Source organism: Osmerus eperlanus, chromosome 6 (genome assembly GCF_963692335.1).
Source record: "Osmerus eperlanus chromosome 6, fOsmEpe2.1, whole genome shotgun sequence".
NCBI classification, from domain to species: Eukaryota; Metazoa; Chordata; class Actinopteri; order Osmeriformes; family Osmeridae; genus Osmerus; species Osmerus eperlanus.
The window spans coordinates 8848108-8867124 of record NC_085023.1 but is presented as its reverse complement, the minus strand read 5'-3'; the positions used below and the strand labels follow the sequence as shown (position 1 = coordinate 8867124).

The window sequence follows — 19017 nt, the reverse complement described above, 5'->3', positions numbered from 1 at the left end:
TCAATGAGGGGAAAAGCGGATATCGCGCACGCCATAACACCAACAGCAGAACGGTTATCCAAATAACAAAGAAGTGTACAACACTCGGGTTACAGCATGTGTATTCACACACATACTTGATGCTACCTTTACATTAGCAACAGTAACTCAGCTGTTATCTGCATAGATAATGTTACAGCCACATTCTAAGGGTAGCAAGCTAGGTAACCATATACAGTAAAGCAACAAAATTATATAGCGTTAGTTAACTTTCTTGTCCGAGATTTGTAGCTGGACCAAGGAGAGTTAGTACTGATCCAGAATTTAATTTTAGCAAGGCCAGCTTTGTATTAGCTCAAGTTGAGGAAACAGTCATGGCTGAAATGTTTGGCGCAGATGTGACGAGTATGTAACAGACGTGGTCTTGCAAATTCCGTCAGAGTTTTCCGGACCGTGTCCATCCTTCACCGAGGATCGAACACGCCATCTCTGACTTCCCAAGCGCCACCACTACCAGCTACGCCAAAGAAAAGCTAGCTATTCAATGACGCGGGTGGCCTGTTACATACTTGAGGACTGAGTTTCACCGATTCACACCGGCTACACGGACATAAAAAATGTTGGGAAGTTGTGTCGGTGCATTTCCAGAGAAAATTAAATTAAGACGCTGGGTCTTCAGAGGCTCGGATGAAGGAACTGTAAAAATACTTTTGTTTTCCTTTGTACATCCAAACTGAGCAAATGTAATGCTTCGTTCTTTTGCAAGCCATGATGTCTCTCGAGGATAAAAACACTTGCACGGTGGTAGCTCAGTTTCTTATGGGCGGGCCAGATTCTCTGGGCGGGCAAGCAGAGAGGGGGGAGGTAACATTCCCTATTGTGACGTCACAATAGGGGATTTTCAAAACCGAGCGTTTGAGCTTTCATTTTCTCAAAGGCGGAGAAGAATACCCAGGGCTTGGTTTACCCCTATCGAAAATTCTAGCCACTGGGTGACCAAAGGCAGCCTAGGGGAACTCATATTAATGTTAAATAACCTCCTAAAGTGAAGTTTTCATGTCATGGGACCTTTAAAATGTAAAAATATACTGCAGGCTTTATCAACATATTTTAACAGAGCGTTGTGGACCGTAAAATCCCATCATCTAATTTTCATTGGCAATGTATTGCAATGCGTTGCCCCGACGCATTGTTCGTGTTGGTGTGAATGCTCCATAACACTGTCACGTCGCATAATCTTTCCTCATCAATACTTAGGGAGTCGATCGGATACTTCTGGGACCTCTACAAAAAATGTTGTATAATAAAAATATATAAAAATTATTTGTCTTCCCATAGTACTTAAATATGCACTTCTTTAAGGCAATATTGTGGAATATCTTGAAATCTTGAATATCTCTAAAGTTTCGGCACATCGGCCTACTAGGCTTACAGTTGTTTTTCAAAGTGCCAGTAGCCTACCGCTGCCAAAAATATCTGTACTGTGATATGGTACCAATACCGGTTTACCGTACAACTTCTTGACGTAATGCTGTCAATGTATACATTTGTAATTGATGATTCAGACAAAGCTTTGTCAAAGTTCACCAAGTGTTTCTTTCCAAATTGTTCTATAAACTTCACAAACAATAAAGCTTCCACAATATAAACCCGTTATAGAAATTCTTAATTTTTATTTTAAAGAATTGCACTGTCTTCTGTATTTGGCAGTATAAAAGTGCAATTTTGCTTTTCGTTGTTTTTTTTTTTTTTGATAATTTTAGCTTTTTTTAAATAAAAATAAATATTGTGCCTAAGACTTTTGCACAATTTTAGGAATTTCTGCTTATCAATGATAATGACAGTAAGAGAGAGACAGGACCTTTCCAGGAGAGAGCGTGTGGGGATCATGTGCAGCAAAGGGCCCGGACTGGAATTGAACCCTGGCTTCTGCGGTAAAGCATTAGCTTGTGTTTGGTATGTGTTTTTATGCAGTGAGCCTTTAGATTTTTATATGCTCTGCAATCGAGGAACTGTTGTAGCTCTGTATGTGCCACCAAAACGGGTGAGCCTCACCAATAATGGAGAATAAGGAAGCAGTCATGAGGAAGGCATAGAGAACACTCATAATGGCTGCAATTGAGATCTGGAGGTTGGGTTTGGCCACAAAGCACACAAACATGTAGAATACAGGGGGGATCACTGAGATGACGATGGACAGGGTCCCTGGAATCTGAAACACAAACTGGAAAGCTCCTAGAAAGAAAACAATGCAAACACAAGAAACACGAAGAACAATTATGTATGTATACCATTTTAGGATTTAACATCTAATTCTGGGTGTCAGAATAAATTTAATGTCAAAGCACCCTTTTCTATCAGAGTTTAATGCTGCTACATAATACGGTGGCCGACATGTGCAAACACGCTGCAAATTAAGAAAACACATGCAAATAGACAAAACACAAAGAAAATTAAGAAAACATCTTCATGAATTTGACAACACATGCGCAGCATTCAGCAACGCGCTGCAAATACACACAACACAACCAAATACATAAACGCGCTGCAAATACATAAACGCGTTGCAAAAACAAAAGCATGCAAACCAAAAACGCTGCAAATACATAAACACGTTGCAATAACGAAAGCACGCAAACCAAAAACGCTGCAAATACATTAACGCGTTGCAAAAACGAAAGCACGCAAACCAAAAACGCTGCAAATACAAAAACACGTTGCAAAAACGAAAGCACAAAAACCAAAAACGCTGCATCCAGTTTTCACAACGGAAGTTGACCAAGCCTCTAGGGGGAGCGCTAAGTGGAACAGCTTGATTTTCGGCCCCACGGAGCGAAAGAGAGAGAGCATATGAGAAGTTTGGACCAACAAGATTTTGGTTCCATTTCCAAAACAAACTTCTCATATGTTCTCTCTCTCTCTCGCTCCGTGGGGCCGAAAATCAAGCTGTTCCATTTAAGCGCTCCCCCTAGAGGCCTGGACAACTTCCGTTGTGAAAACTGGATGCAGCGTTTTTGGTTGGCGTGCTTTCGTTTTTGCAACGCGTTTATGTATTTGGTTGTGTTGTGTGTATTTGCAGCGCGTTTGCTGAATGCTGCGCATGTGTTGTCAAATTCATGAAGCTGTTTTCTTAATTCGCTTGTGTTTTGTCTATTTGCATTTGTTTTCTTAATTAGCAGCGCATTTGCACATGTTGGCCACCGTAACATAATGGTATAGAACCTAATTTACTGATGACTGAAACGTGACAGTAGCAACGTTAATTATTATGTTAATTAATTTTTCTTCATAGAGATCAGCTGAGCTAAGATTGTTTCCATTTGGCACTCTTTAACAGTATGTTATCTGCCCAGTGCCTGCCAAACGATATAAAAAGTCATGAATAATGGGATTGGAAGAGAAAACAGAACCAAACAGTAGAGCTGCTTACTAATGGAAGGAGATATGAGCTAAGCAGAGTTGTAAATAGAAAAATTAAGAGTAGTAAAAGGAAGAGAAGTCTAGAGTTCAGAGCTTCACCTGCTATCATGAGGGAGACGGAGGCTGGTCCAAGGATGGAGGAGCTGACAGTGAACATCTGGTAGAAAATATAGAGTCTTGAGATGGAGCTATTCCTTTTGACAGTCTCTCCTCCACTGTGCAGCAGATCCAGGGTGTTGGCCAAGGTGGATGGACCCCAGCGACGTCGCTGGTTATAAAACTCCTTAAACTCCTGGGGCGAGTTAGTGTAGGCGTCAGATGCTGCATTGTACTCCACTCTCCATCCCTGTTGCAACAGCAGCGTGCACAACCACCTGTCCTCTCCTGAGGTGTGTGGGGGGAGGGGTGTGTGTGTGGGGGGGGGAGGTATTGACTGATTAGGAGAAAGTAGCTAATTGCATTATAGTGACTCCGTAGATATGTGTAATATAATTATGAAGCACTCCTTTATATTTCCAGTAAGTCAAACCAGATTGGACTGATTTGGTGATGGCTTTCCATATCAGACCTGAATGTAGGTTTAAGTTGGAGTTACAGTTTATGGTTAGTTGGTTACCTTGGTCGTACTGGACATACTCCGAGGCTTTTGTTGCTGTGGTCGTGTATCTCTTCAAGACATTGTCATCCATGAGGGCAGAACCTCTGAACAGACTGAAGCAACCAGGCGAGCAGAGGACCGAACCAAACACATGCTCAGCTGTCTTTTGGAGCCAGTGGCCTACAGCATACTCAAATTTCTGGTACCACACCATTGGACCTTTGGAGGAGGGCAATTGCGTTAGAGGCTGATATCAAGCACCATATCACACAAAAAAGTGTGCTGTTTTTTGTATGTTCTCAAATGTTAAGCACCTTGCTGAGATTTAATTTGATATTGCATTTACATTTGTTTATTCGTTTTTTCTATTCCAATGTGGTAAACGAATGCTGTTAAATTACATATATTTTTTATATAATTATGTTAATAATTATGTAATATTTGGATTTCAGTTTATGTAAGCTTATTGGTTGATTAGTTTTGACCCTTGACCTGTTGTCGGATATTGGGAGGAATGGAAACAGAAGGAGAGAGAAGATGGTGGAGAGCAGATCAGAGTTTGTGTATCGAGTTTTTATATATTATTTTATTGGGTGTGCTCAAGCCTTCGGCGAGAGCACAACCTTTGTTCTCTCACATATATATTATTATTGTGAGAATGCTGTTAAGCATTCTCACTATTGTTTTCCTGTTTCTCTTTATTGTGAGAATGCTGTTCAGCATTCTTACTATTGTTTTTCAACTTCTTAGTTCTTCCGCCGTTTTTTGGCCTTTAACTCGTTCTGCATACTTTAACCGATTCCTACAACTTTTGTATCAAAACGTTCAGCTCCTTCAGGAGATGATGGCTATGACTTTTGGTATTTCTCACTTTTATACTTTTTAAGACATTAAGGTTTTTGTGCAAATTATTCTCCCATTAAAAGCAATGGTAAATCCTTTCAAATCATTAAAAAGCTTCCTCCTCTTTCAAACGTAACTACTTCAGCTTACTTTCAGCTAGAGACACCATTCAACCTTTAAAATGTTCACAAGACATTCAGCTATTCCCAAATGATTCAGCTTTTTCAAATGTTCAGCCAATTTTGAATTATGACAGTTTGAAATACATTAAAATGTTTGCTCCTTCTTGATTTTTATGAATGAGCAGCTTGCTGCTCTTTTTCTGATATTCAACTAATTTGTCAAACAAATTCCTCTAACGTTCATATAGTTTAACTTACAGAAACAAGTTATACCTTAAAATGTAGGAAACATTGTCCTCTTTCAGCCAATGTAACTACTAAAGAGCTCACATTTACAGATTTTCAGCTATGAGCCTTGAAGCGAGAGCAGCCTTTCAAATTCTCTCACTAACTTCAATGGAGAGGTGAGTAAAATCAGTCAGAGAAAGCAAGAAGGAACAAGATTTTGAAACTGCCGATAGAGTCGTATTTCTGACCGCACAGACATATAAAGGACATCTCTGGTTTCGGCAGAGTCTTGGGTCTCGGAAAATATCCTTATATTTTGGATTGGACGTATAGTTTTGCGTCTAGGTCAACTTGTTTGAGGTGTGGATGCTAGGTAAATGTTCGTTTTTCTCTCTGCCTAGCTCGTTAGCTATCACAGCTGCGCCATCACCGTGGCAACCAAACAAACAAGCACCAGGAAAGCAAAAGGAACACGTTTTTGAAACTGCAGGTAGAGTCGTATTTCTGACTGCACAGATATATAAAGAATATCTCTGGTTTCGGCAGAGTCTTGGGTCTCGGAAAATATCCTTATATTTTGGATTGGACGTACAGTTTTGCGTCTAGGTTATCTTGTTTGAGGTGTGGATTCTAGCTACATTTCTCTTATTCTCTACCCTCAGCGCATTAGCAATCATAGCTGCACCATCACCGTAACGACAGACCCGCACCACTCAGTCTCTCACACAGGTGATTGGTACGTTTACTTGACCATGAGAAACACGATTACTAGCAATTGTCGGTTTATGCCAATAATACGATTACTCCGTTTACATGTGTAATTAGTTATGCGATTACTCAATAAACACGTCTACATGATTCTTTTTTATTAATCGTTGTATGCTCCACGGACAAAACTTGCACCATCATCCTTCTGCAACAAAGTGTCGCCGTGTCTTCCTGTATCGGCCCTACTGCTGTATGTTTCATTCCATCAACACATTGAATCCAACTAAGAAAGCCGAGTAAACGCATAGGCTACATCTGCTACTGCTAATACTATCCCAACTATAATTTAATCTGTTAAAACGATAATATTCTTGTTACGACTAGCTAGCCTACTTCTTCTGTTTAACAGTTCAGCTTTCAGCTTCTCCCACATTGTAGGCAATTTTAGCTCTTAGCTTTGTTAAGATGATGCAGTTCAGCTTCCACACTGCCTCTTTTGTGTGACTCGCCTTTATAAAAACTGAACAATCATTAACCTTACTGGACTTGGTTCAGTTTAAGATTTCATTTATTCCTTTCCTTCTAATATCAGAGTACATATCAATGGTCATATTGGCTTCTTTAAATATATATTTGTTTAACAGTTGAACTTCTTTACACTGTATTGTTCAGCACTGTTCTTTTTTTACATGTTTTACAGTAGTTTGTTTTTCAATGCTAATTCAGCTCCACGTCCTTCCACAAGTACTTTCCAGCTCTGAAAAGAGTTCCAGCAACTACATTTCTGCTAATTTTTCCCCTTTGTCAACTTATTTAGCATCTTTAAGTGACTTCATTTTATAAGGATTGAAAAAGAATTCAAAATATGAACGGAATTCATTTTCAAAATTCAATATTTATCGTTGTATGCTCCACGGACAAAACTTGCACCATCATCCTTCTGCAACAAAGTGTCGCCGTGTCTTCCTGTATCGGCCCTACTGCTGTATGTTTCATTCCATCAACACATTGAATCCTACTAAGAAAGCCGAGTAAACGCATAGGCTACATCTGCTACTGCTAATACTATCCCAACTATAATTTAATCTGTTAAAACGATAATATTCTTGTTACGACTAGCTAGCCTACTTCTTCTTCTGTTTAACAGTTCAGCTTTCAGCTTCTCCCACATTGTAGGCTATTTTAGCTCTTAGCTTTGTTAAGATGATGCAGTTCAGCTTCCACACTGCCTCTTTTGTGTGACTCACACATTTTTGAAATTCATTTCAGCTTGCGGGTATTTTCTCATTTCTCACTTTTATACTTTTTAAAATATTAAGGTTTTTGTGCAAATTATTCTCCCTTTAAAAGTAATGGTAAATCCTTTCAAATCATTGTTGGAATGCTGCTCCAGCCCCTTTCAAAAATACCTTTCGGTTGCTTTGAAGCTTCAGCTTATAACTTTCTACTAAATTTTCACTATTTTCAGCTTTTTTAGCATGGTCAGCTATCCCCATTCAGGTTTTCAGCATTCTCACTGCTGTTTCGCAGGAACAGCCTTTTCTAGTTAGTTATGCGATTACCCAATAAACGCGTCTACATGATTCTTTTTTATTAATCGTTGTATGCTCCACGGACAAAACTTGCACCATCATCCTTCTGCAACAAAGTGTCGCCGTGTCTTCCTGTATCGGCCCTACTGCTGTATGTTTCATTCCATCAACACATTGAATCCAACTAAGAAAGCCGAGTAAACGCATAGGCTACATCTGCTACTGCTAATACTATCCCAACTATAATTTAATCTGTTAAAACGATAATATTCTTGTTACGACTAGCTAGCCTACTTCTTCTGTTTAACAGTTCAGCTTTCAGCTTCTCCCACATTGTAGGCAATTTTAGCTCTTAGCTTTGTTAAGATGATGCAGTTCAGCTTCCACACTGCCTCTTTTGTGTGACTCGCCTTTATAAAAACTGAACAATCATTAACCTTACTGGACTTGGTTCAGTTTAAGATTTCATTTATTCCTTTCCTTCTAATATCAGAGTACATATCAATGGTCATATTGGCTTCTTTAAATATATATTTGTTTAACAGTTGAACTTCTTTACACTGTATTGTTCAGCACTGTTCTTTTTTTACATGTTTTACAGTAGTTTGTTTTTCAATGCTAATTCAGCTCCACGTCCTTCCACAAGTACTTTCCAGCTCTGAAAAGAGTTCCAGCAACTACATTTCTGCTAATTTTTCCCCTTTGTCAACTTATTTAGCATCTTTAAGTGACTTCATTTTATAAGGATTGAAAAAGAATTCAAAATATGAACGGAATTCATTTTCAAAATTCAATATTTATCGTTGTACGCTCCACGGACAAAACTTGCACCATCATCCTTCTGCAACAAAGTGTCGCTGTGTCTTCCTGTATCGGCCCTACTGCTGTATGTTTCATTCCATCAACACATTGAATCCTACTAAGAAAGCCGAGTAAACGCATAGGCTACATCTGCTACTGCTAATACTATCCCAACTATAATTTAATCTGTTAAAACGATAATATTCTTGTTACGACTAGCTAGCCTACTTCTTCTTCTGTTTAACAGTTCAGCTTTCAGCTTCTCCCACATTGTAGGCTATTTTAGCTCTTAGCTTTGTTAAGATGATGCAGTTCAGCTTCCACACTGCCTCTTTTGTGTGACTCACACATTTTTGAAATTCATTTCAGCTTGCGGGTATTTTCTCATTTCTCACTTTTATACTTTTTAAAATATTAAGGTTTTTGTGCAAATTATTCTCCCTTTAAAAGTAATGGTAAATCCTTTCAAATCATTGTTGGAATGCTGCTCCAGCCCCTTTCAAAAATACCTTTCCGTTGCTTTGAAGCTTCAGCTTATAACTTTCTACTAAATTTTCACTATTTTCAGCTTTTTTAGCATGGTCAGCTATCCCCATTCAGGTTTTCAGCATTCTCACTGCTGTTTCGCAGGAACAGCCTTTTCTAGTTGTTTTCAACTTCTCAGTTCTTCCGCCGATTTTTGGCCTTTAACTCGTTCTGCATACTTTAACCGATTCCTACAACTTTTGTATCAAAACGTTCAGCTCCTTCAGGAGATGATGGCTATGACTTTTGGTATTTCTCACTTTTATACTTTTTAAGACATTAAGGTTTTTGTGCAAATTATTCTCCCATTAAAAGTAATGGTAAATCCTTTCAAATCATTAAAAAGCTTCCTCCTCTTTCAAACGTAACTACTTCAGCTTACTTTCAGCTAGAGACACCATTCAACCTTTAAAATGTTCACAAGACATTCAGCTATTCCCAAATGATTCAGCTTTTTCAAATGTTCAGCCAATTTTGAATTATGACAGTTTGAAATACATTAAAATGTTTGCTCCTTCTTGATTTTTATGAATGAGCAGCAACTCTGCTGGCTGCTCTTTTTCTGATATTCAACTAATTTGTCAAACAAATTCCTCTAACGTTCATATAGTTTAACTTACAGAAACAAGTTATACCTTAAAATGTAGGAAAAATTGTCCTCTTTCAGCCAATGTAACTACTAAAGAGCTCACATTTACAGATTTTCAGCTATGAGCCTTGAAGCGAGAGCAGCCTTTCAAATTCTCTCACTAACTTCAACGGAGAGGTGAGTAAAATCAGTCAGAGAAAGCAAGAAGGAACAAGATTTTGAACCTGCCGATAGAGTCGTATTTCTGACCGCACAGACATATAAAGGACATCTCTGGTTTCGGCAGAGTCTTGGGTCTCGGAAAATATCCTTATATTTTGGATTGGACGTATAGTTTTGCGTCTAGGTCAACTTGTTTGAGGTGTGGATGCTAGGTAAATGTTCGTTTTTCTCTCTGCCTAGCTCGTTAGCTATCACAGCTGCGCCATCACCGTGGCAACCAAACAAACAAGCAACAGGAAAGCAAAAGGAACACGTTTTTGAAACTGCAGGTAGAGTCGTATTTCTGACTGCACAGACATATAAAGAATATCTCTGGTTTCGGCAGAGTCTTGGGTCTCGGAAAATATCCTTATATTTTGTATTGGACGTACAGTTTTGCGTCTAGGTTATCTTGTTTGAGGTGTGGATTCTAGCTACATTTCTCTTATTCTCTGCCCTCAGCGCGTTAGCAATCATAGCTGCACCATCACCGTAACGACAGACACGCACCACTCAGTCTCACACAGGTGATTGGTACGTTTACTTGACCATGAGAAACACGATTACTAGCAATTGTCGGTTTATGCCAATTATACGATTACTCCGTTTACATGTGTAATTAGTTATGCGATTACTCAATAAACGCGTCTACATGATTCTTTTTTATTAATCGTTGTATGCTCCACGGACAAAACTTGCACCATCATCCTTCTGCAACAAAGTGTCGCCGTGTCTTCCTGTATCGGCTCTACTGCTGTATGTTTCATTCCATCAACACATTGAATCCAACTAAGAAAGCCGAGTAAACGCATAGGCTACATCTGCTACTGCTAATACTATCCCAACTATAATTTAATCTGTTAAAACGATAATATTCTTGTTACGACTAGCTAGCCTACTACTTCTTCTGTTTAACAGTTCAGCTTTCAGCTTCTCCCACATTGTAGGCTATTTTAGCTCTTAGCTTTGTTAAGATGATGCAGTTCAGCTTCCACACTGCCTCTTTTGTGTGACTCACACATTTTTGAAATTCATTTCAGCTTGCGGGTATTTTCTCATTTCTCACTTTTATACTTTTTAAAATATTAAGGTTTTTGTGCAAATTATTCTCCCTTTAAAAGTAATGGTAAATCCTTTCAAATCATTGTTGGAATGCTGCTCCAGCCCCTTTCAAAAATACCTTTCGGTTGCTTTGAAGCTTCAGCTTATAACTTTCTACTAAATTTTCACTATTTTCAGCTTTTTTAGCATGGTCAGCTATCCCCATTCAGGTTTTCAGCATTCTCACTGCTGTTTCGCAGGAACAGCCTTTTCTAGTTATTATTATTTTTATTTCTTTTTGCCCCCCTAAAACTCAGTCAATATTTGGCCTACATAGACAACGTAGGTGTCAAAAGTTTCGTCTTGGTAGCGATTGAGTTGCTTGTATTGGGATTTACGTTCCGTTGCACGGTTTAAGTAGAAATTACGTTTTTGTGTCGAAAAGTGAAGCTAACGGTGGCTAACTTGCTAACCACAGTCAATGACGCTACTTACGTCACTAACGTCACGAAAACTCGCGTGACTACCTCTAGCAGAATATTAGTTTAGCAGCTCGTTAACTTCTGGGAGATAGCTAGGCTAACTATAGCTTTACTGCAAGGCAGCTGCAGAAACGCCACAAGCAAAGAGGCCAGGTGATAACTATTTACTAATTTTACTTTGTGATTACACATCACAATTGTGTGTCATACACAATTGTGATGTGTAATGTACAATATAAGATGATATTATTAAGGAAGTACATCTACTTTCGGAAACAGTAGTCTACTATTTCAAGTATTAGCATCATGACATTAGCCTGTGTTGCCCGGGCAACACATACTACAGTGGTCTATGATGTAGCGTTATCTGTTTTCAATCGTTAAAATAAACATTCCTCACATATACATTTTCGTTGTAGGGTTTATTCTGACATTAGTAAACGATCTGTTGGTGAAAAAAACATTACCTGTGGTTTCAAACCAGTGTAGCTCACTGCAACGCTGTAGCTTACGTGAGACACACTACAAAAACATCTAGCTTACACAACTGTAGGAAGTCAAACGGCGACAGAACATGTTCGGCACTCCCCTTACTTAAATCAAAAGTCTATCTAACTACTAACCTGAACTTCATTGCCACAGCCTAAACGTTGTCAATTTGTTCATGAAAATAATTAATTTCAGCTTAAACCGTACAACGGAACGTTAAATCCAATTCAACCGACGCAATCGCTACCAAGACGAACACAGCAGTAGTCTAGTACTGTACCGTAGTAGTACAATTTACCGGGGCAGCTTCTCCACACAGGGCTATATCGCATTTTGCGTTGTTACTGACAATGATCGCTACCAGTGAGCTTTTTATGAATGAGCGATTTTCCACTAAATAAATGTCAAGCTTATTTACGTTTTGGGGGGCATATTTTCAGTTAGCAGATGGTACTGTTTGAATCGCGATTCCATCTTCTACTGCCGGGTAACGTTGTAGAATAATCTTCAAAGGGGGTTCTTTATTAATGAATGAATGCAATGAGTAGGCTAAATGCCTGAAAATATCATGAGAAGGGAAAAACTTAAAATGACGTTTAAGTCATAGAGATTAGGTACATTTTTACACCGGTCTGCCAAATTTATTTGTTTTGATTCAACGATGAGGCTGCCTCTTGCAGGGGAAATGAGAAGACATTTCATTCTACACTTCACTTGTATTTTCAGTTGTAAATGAGCAGCAAAAAAAAAATGTAATTCAAAAACGGACCCCTGTGCAACCGACCCAAGCAAGCACACCCTACAATTTCCCCAGAAATTGTACCCTCTCTAGTTTTATATAAGTTTTGCAGTCCTTGTAAAACTTAAACTTTAGGATATTAAAGTTAAGTGAGTTGGATGTGTTATCAACTAGGTGACCATATTATGAATGTAATTGGTGAGCTGTCGGATGGCAACTCCGATGTTGGTTACAATTCATGAAGGGACTGCGTCTGACTGGAAAAGGACAGAATGATGGATAGCCAAATTCATGAAACTTTCCATTCTTCTGGACAATCAAATACTTTGATTGTCAAACTCTGTTAATATTCTTCCTGGACGCCGTCTATCTGCTCAACCAACTTTCCTAACATCACCATGCCACGAGGTAACTGGTTGTGCCGCGTGTTGCCCATAGACGGCAGCCGCCATCTCATGCTGTGGGCCAACGTACCTGAGCCACACTACAGCGGGCATTCAACAGACTGGGTTTTTATTTTCAATTAGTAAAAATAATAATTTCGGGCCATTGATTTTGTCTATCCAGTTGTGATCTTTTATATATTAAATGTAAAGAGGTATTTTTGTTACGTTGGATGCAGATGCATAATTTTTTATTTGAAAAGGTCAAATAAAATCTTTGGCACCTTTGAAAAGAACAACTTACGAATTCATATTTTATATTAGTTAAAAAGAACTCAGGGCGCCCTACCAAGTATTTTGTATTTTGCCAAAAACCAAGGAATGAGGGGCGCTACAGAATGTTTATTGGAATAATATGGGCTCTATCTTTATCACGCAAATGCAACCTGCAACTAACAAAGCACAATTGTCACACTTTTATTAAAAGCGACACATAAATAAAACTTAATTTAAGATGTAAGAAGGAGTAACTCCTTTGTGTTTATTAGAATACTTGTCCGGTGTACAACTCAGTGGCGGTTCTAGACCAATTCAACTGGAGGGGGGGCAATCAGGGGACAGTTATACTGTTAGAGGGGCCAGTTACATTAAACATTATTGTTGTCATATAGTTTTCTTCACTGCATTACAGGCATTAACAGGCACAATACCATGTTATTATTCAGACAACATTTAGAGAGTTAAAGAATGTAACTTTGGGGGATTTTCAGCGTGAGAAAGAAGAGGTGTGGTGTGTCGATATGCATAAGACCTGGTTTATGCTTCTGCGGGTCTGCGATCTTAATGTCATGTAAGGGTGTGCGGAGACATGCTCAGCATTTATAGTTGTGCAGCCTTGTTGTAGATACATCAATAAAAATTGCATAAATCTTTTTTGCACTTGGCGGCGCTGTCTTACAAAATTGTGGTTTGTTCGCTTGTAGTGCAGGAAAACCTCACAAAAGATGTAACTGTGGTTGGTAAACAAAACAAAAGCTATCTAGTAATTTTGCCGAAGACTCAAAAATGACAATTCATGACGCGTTTGAGAGAACTAGTGAGTTGGAAGAACTTTTTTGCTTAAAGTTAGTTGTGAAGCTAGCTATTTGTAGTGAGGTCAGCAAGACCACACAGAGCCAACATCTTGCCACACCTGAAGAGTGATTCAATCACATCAGACACACCTAATCAGCCCTCGTGACACCCTCAGTATGCTGATTACCCACCAAACGCCAATGCAAAGGAACCATAGAATTGGGGGGGGACCTCCCCAATCTACCTAATCAGCCCTCCTGCTAGCTTGCAAGCTTCAAAGGGCCTGCTTGAGACAACACGTCTCCAGCAACCATTTTCTATCCGTTTTGGCAGCGATTTGAACAAAGAACACATCAGAGATCATATATTGATCAGAACTTTTGAAGAATGTTCTTGAGACTTCACCTTTACCACAAGAGTAAAAGGTGAAGAATTATGACAGGGGTATTTGTGTCATGTTTGTTACTTTGTTTTAATGTTGTGTACACTGAAATCTTGATTCTAGTAAGTACTCCTTCTTCCTGAAAGATAACCATGTCATTCTTGGTATCTACACAACACTATCATAATAAAACAATCATTCAACTATATTTTGTAACTGTACCAAGATGTCCAGAACAATATTTGAACAATCTTATGAACCAGCCATAGACCAGATCACACCTTTGGTAGGTGTGAAGGAAGGAGGGGGGAGTTGAGACCCCAGCTTCCCCCAATCAACGTCTGACCCCAGACAGGTCCTCCCTAGAACTCTGAACTGTATAAAGCACTAAAATGACCATCAATCTCTGACTCCAGCGAAACCAACCATGGCATGAACACCATCAGGATTGGAGTTCCAAAGGATGTCGCCAAGCTTCTCCTGAGATTAAACTTTATAGTGATCGCGACTATCTGGACGTTTCAACAGAAAGAACCAAAAACGCAATTCTAATTGCGACTTGACTGAGATCCCGCAGACTCAGTCACATGACCCAGCGCAGCCGCGCTTTGACTTCAGATTCTTCAAATGGACCTTTGGCGCAAACCGCCCTCAACCTCATTGATCAACCCCTGATCAAACATAACTATGGCTAACGATTTCTGTCTTACTTTAAGTTAGACCATTTCATTCTGTTCATTGAAACCAATCTCTAATATCAAACCCATAATCTAACTTGTTCATACGATCTGTTAACCTTATTTGAATAAATTCATTGTAAAGATATTTTGACGTGCGTGTTCACTGATGTTACGATTGGCTCTACACTTAGAACGAATTCATTCCTAAAGATGAGACTGACTATTACATGTTAAATATAGCATTCCCTAATATCCTAAACCAATATTAGGGTGGTGTCCCGTCAACTAAATACTTTATTATAGATTAAGTATTCCTAATCTTAAACATGTATACCCCGCTACATATTTTTGCTTCTGTTTGACATGATTCAAACCAAAATAAAAAAATATATTAAAAAAGCCACCAAAGGCAGGCTAGGGAAACTCATATTAATGTTAAATAACCTCCTAAAGTGAACATTTCATGTCATGGGACCTTTAATACTGAGTGGCAAAACACAAAGATCTAGAAAAAGTCAAGAAAGCAGGGTTCTGGAATGGACGCAAAATTGAAAGGAGCAAAGTGAGCTCACAAAATTTAAAGGCTCAAGCTACAAATCTTTTCTGCTCTTTTTTAAATTGCGTTACAAAGATGCAAATATTTTCTGTTCTTTTGAAAATCAGGTTTCGAAGATACAAATCTATATTCTGCATTCATATTCAGTTTTACACTTGCAAATCTTTTTGACCCTAATTTATCTTCCTACTCCAGGGCTTGTCCAGGGCTTGTCCAGTGCAGTTGCATTATTAGTAGAATTATTTAGATACTGTTGTACATTTTCAAAATTTATATTTTCTACATTTTATATTTAAAACTCCTGACATAGTAAAACTGTTGTTTGTGAAAACTTACTTGTAGTTACAAGTAAGTAACTTACAACTTACAAGTAAGTTCTGGAATTAAAGACAGATGACCGTGACACAGCTGGTGATGGCAGCTCTTCTCAGTGGCTTTTGTACCTATATTTCACAATTGAAATTCTCTGTCATCTCTGAAGTACTTGTTCAACCTCCACATCATCTATTCTAGTCACTTATGCACATTATAAAAGCAATTTCTCATCATTTTAAACTAATTGCCAAAGCTGTGGTACATTCATGTAACTGATTAGGTAGCCTTCATTTGTCTGTTGTTTCCTACGTTATCAATTGCTTATGATATTTTTATCAACATGTATTATATTGGTTCTCTGTTAAATTGTCTTACCACCACAAACATCTAGACATTTAGTACATGACAGAAGTCATTACATGCACAATGGTTCAGCCAGTTGTCATAATTGTAGGCCTACTTCACCATACAGCACTTGCATGTACAGTTTTGCCTAAGGGGTGTTTGATATGTTTACATTAACGTTTGTATTTTTTCCTTTGTGCTATGCAATGCTGTAAAATAGTCTTGTATAATCTGTATCGCTTTCGCATAAATAAGACATGACCGGGGAAACTAAATTTGTACAAACATTGTCTGTGTCGTATGCCAGTTTGTGGAAAGGAGTAGTTTGAAAGGAGTAGCAGTTTGAAAGGAGGCTTAAAGGCAGGGTAGGCAAGTTGCGCAAAGCTAGCTGTTGACATCAGTAAACAATGTTTTCATATTAAATTCACTGATCTACTGAAAGTATCCATTGTATATTCTAGTTATGTTAGCTAGCCAGCATTTCATCCATAAAGAAACCCCTTTGAAAGCAGCTGCTTCAATGTCATGCCAGCAGTCAGCACTAACCTGGCCATATCGGTTGTAAAAACGAATTTGCTTCTAAATAACAAAACAAAATGTATTTTCCTTACTACAAACTCTGGTGCATTAAGCGGTTAGTTTTATTTAATTTATTTATTTTAAGCCTTTGTTAATCAAATTAGTTAATTAACTAAAAAAAATTCACTGAAGTATCATACAGCCTCCTAGTGCACGCGCTAGTGAAGTGTAAGGTGTGAAGTGAACATGGCTGAAAATAATCCATCACCAAATTGACGTTTGACGAACTGCGCCCTGTTGGATTATAAAAAGGACCCCTGCAAAATATGATGCAGAGTGCCAGGTTCTCGAGATAATTGTGGGAAACTCGCTGCCCTAAACTTCCAGTCTAAAATATATAGCTGCAAGCACCAATTAAGGGGCAAAGTGCAAAAAGGCTAAATGAGGATCTAAACAAGCAAGGCAAAACTAATCAAAAGATATTAGCTTTTTTTACCCCAAACCATTTTGATTACCTTTACGACATTGTGCCAATAATGTATACCGAGTTTTATAATGATAAACCAATGTGTTCATTAAATATATAATTCAGTGTGACAAAATTCTAAATGACCGATGCCCAAAATGGCCAGCGTGGGAATGTGAGATATTTTTTGACTTTTTATGCCACATAAAAGAGACAAATCTTGTGATATTTGGTCAAACTGTTCAGAAGTTATAAGCAAAAAAAGTATTTGTCGTATTTTTCTGACCAGTAGGTCGGCATGCTCGGAAGATGATCTGATAAAATGTTTGGCCTAGGAGGAGTTTGAAAAAGTAGTTTTTTTAGAAAATTCTAAATGGCGGAAAAACCTTCATGCCGTAAATAACGTCATAGGGTGCAATCAAATTGTCTTGATCCAAAGAATCTAATAATACCTCATTTTGGAAAATTGGTCATACGGTTCAAAGGTTAAGTGTGTAAACGCACCTCCAACCGCTTGGTGGTGATAGAGTGCTCAAGTGGTAGACATGAAAGTCAGTGTCAATGATAAGGATTAGGGATGAGTATTGATAAGATTTTAACAATTCCGATTCCTTATCAATTCCTGCTTATCGATTCGATTCCTTATCGATTCTCTTATCGATTCTTATTGGGCAAGGGGGGGGGGAAAGGGCACAAATGGGTTTCTTATATACTAGTGTAATAATTGGACCAATACGCTGTTCCTATTGGTCCAGAAGACGTTCTCAAAAGTTAATAATACCGTTTATATACCTCCCGAATGTTCGCAGAGGTAAATAAACGGTTTTATGGACCTAGCAACAAGCGGTTGCCTTGGAGATGTAGCCATTGACCTTAACAACGTAGCATCTGCTCGGCAACAAAGTAGCCTAAGTTGCCAAAAAAAAAACTAAAACAACCAAATATGGTTTCTGCACAGGTCCGCAAATGCCCCGCAATCGCTTCGCGTTTAAAAAAAGTATCTGAAGCAGACAGAAGACGAATTGATGTTGTTGATATGTTGCCTTGGAGGTGTAGTGACGTCACCAGTGCAAGTGCAGCTGATTGCTCTGACAACATGGCGTCTGCTCCAGATTCGACCTGTTTGATCTTCCCACGTATTGTTGTAGTATATAAGAAACCAAATGTTTACTCCTCGACAGGTCAGCAAACGCTTTGTCGCCTCGATTTGTTAAAACGATTTGTTTGTAAACCTCGACCTACGGTCTCGGTTAACAAACGTTTGCAGACCTGTCGAGGAGTAAACATTTGCTGTTTACATAAATTCTTTTATATAATTTTCTATAATCCTGCACACCATATATATTATGTATACATATACATAAAAAAAATTCCGTTGCTCTTCTTCTACACTTCTATTAGCTACGCTAGCTTAGCTATAGAATCTTCCATTTTCAGCCAAGGTCAAATCATATAATATGACAGTGTCAAACATCGGCCATTCTGTTAAACAATTAAAATGCGAAGTTTAATAATGGATTAAAAATCGATATGCTCAGTTCAATAATGGGTTAACACGACAATGAGAACGTTTGCTGATACGCCCTCCGATAATTAACGTGAAGTGATCAATAATGGGAGACAAACGCCAGAGCTAAAATGTATGCTTCAAACGACGGGACAGAAGATAACTTGATTGACTATACACAATAAAGGCAAATTGCTTCACACAGTGACAAGTGGTTGTGATCACTTTTGAGGAGTTTAGCTCTACCGTGGATAGTTAGAGATGAAGCGCTAACGTTAGCTGCGCTGCTGCATGCATCGAACACATGACATTCCAGTAACTTCGTTCCATGCTGTGTTCAAATGCTTCTTCATATTTGTTGTATTTCCTCCCTTCGACGAAATATACTTTTTTACACGTGTTACAAGTGGCGTTGTCATTTTGTTGTGTGAAATACAACCAAACTTTAGAACGCTTCTGCCTAGTTGCCATGTTTGCTGCAGTCTGAATAAAC

At 38.5% G+C, this 19017-nt stretch overlaps 1 protein-coding gene across 3 annotated transcripts in view; it reads right to left on the bottom strand.

The window, feature by feature from the left end:
• Window positions 1-19017, bottom strand: part of chs1 (chitin synthase 1) — a 47858-nt gene that overhangs the window by 6494 nt on the left and 22347 nt on the right. For all 3 annotated transcript variants that reach the window (XM_062463263.1, XM_062463264.1, XM_062463266.1), the window contains 3 exons: window positions 4016-4216; window positions 3499-3783; window positions 2035-2214 (listed from right to left, as the gene is read on the bottom strand). In XM_062463263.1, the coding sequence (XP_062319247.1) occupies window positions 2035-2214; window positions 3499-3783; window positions 4016-4216 (666 nt within the window). The remainder of the gene's footprint in view (window positions 1-2034; window positions 2215-3498; window positions 3784-4015; window positions 4217-19017) is intronic.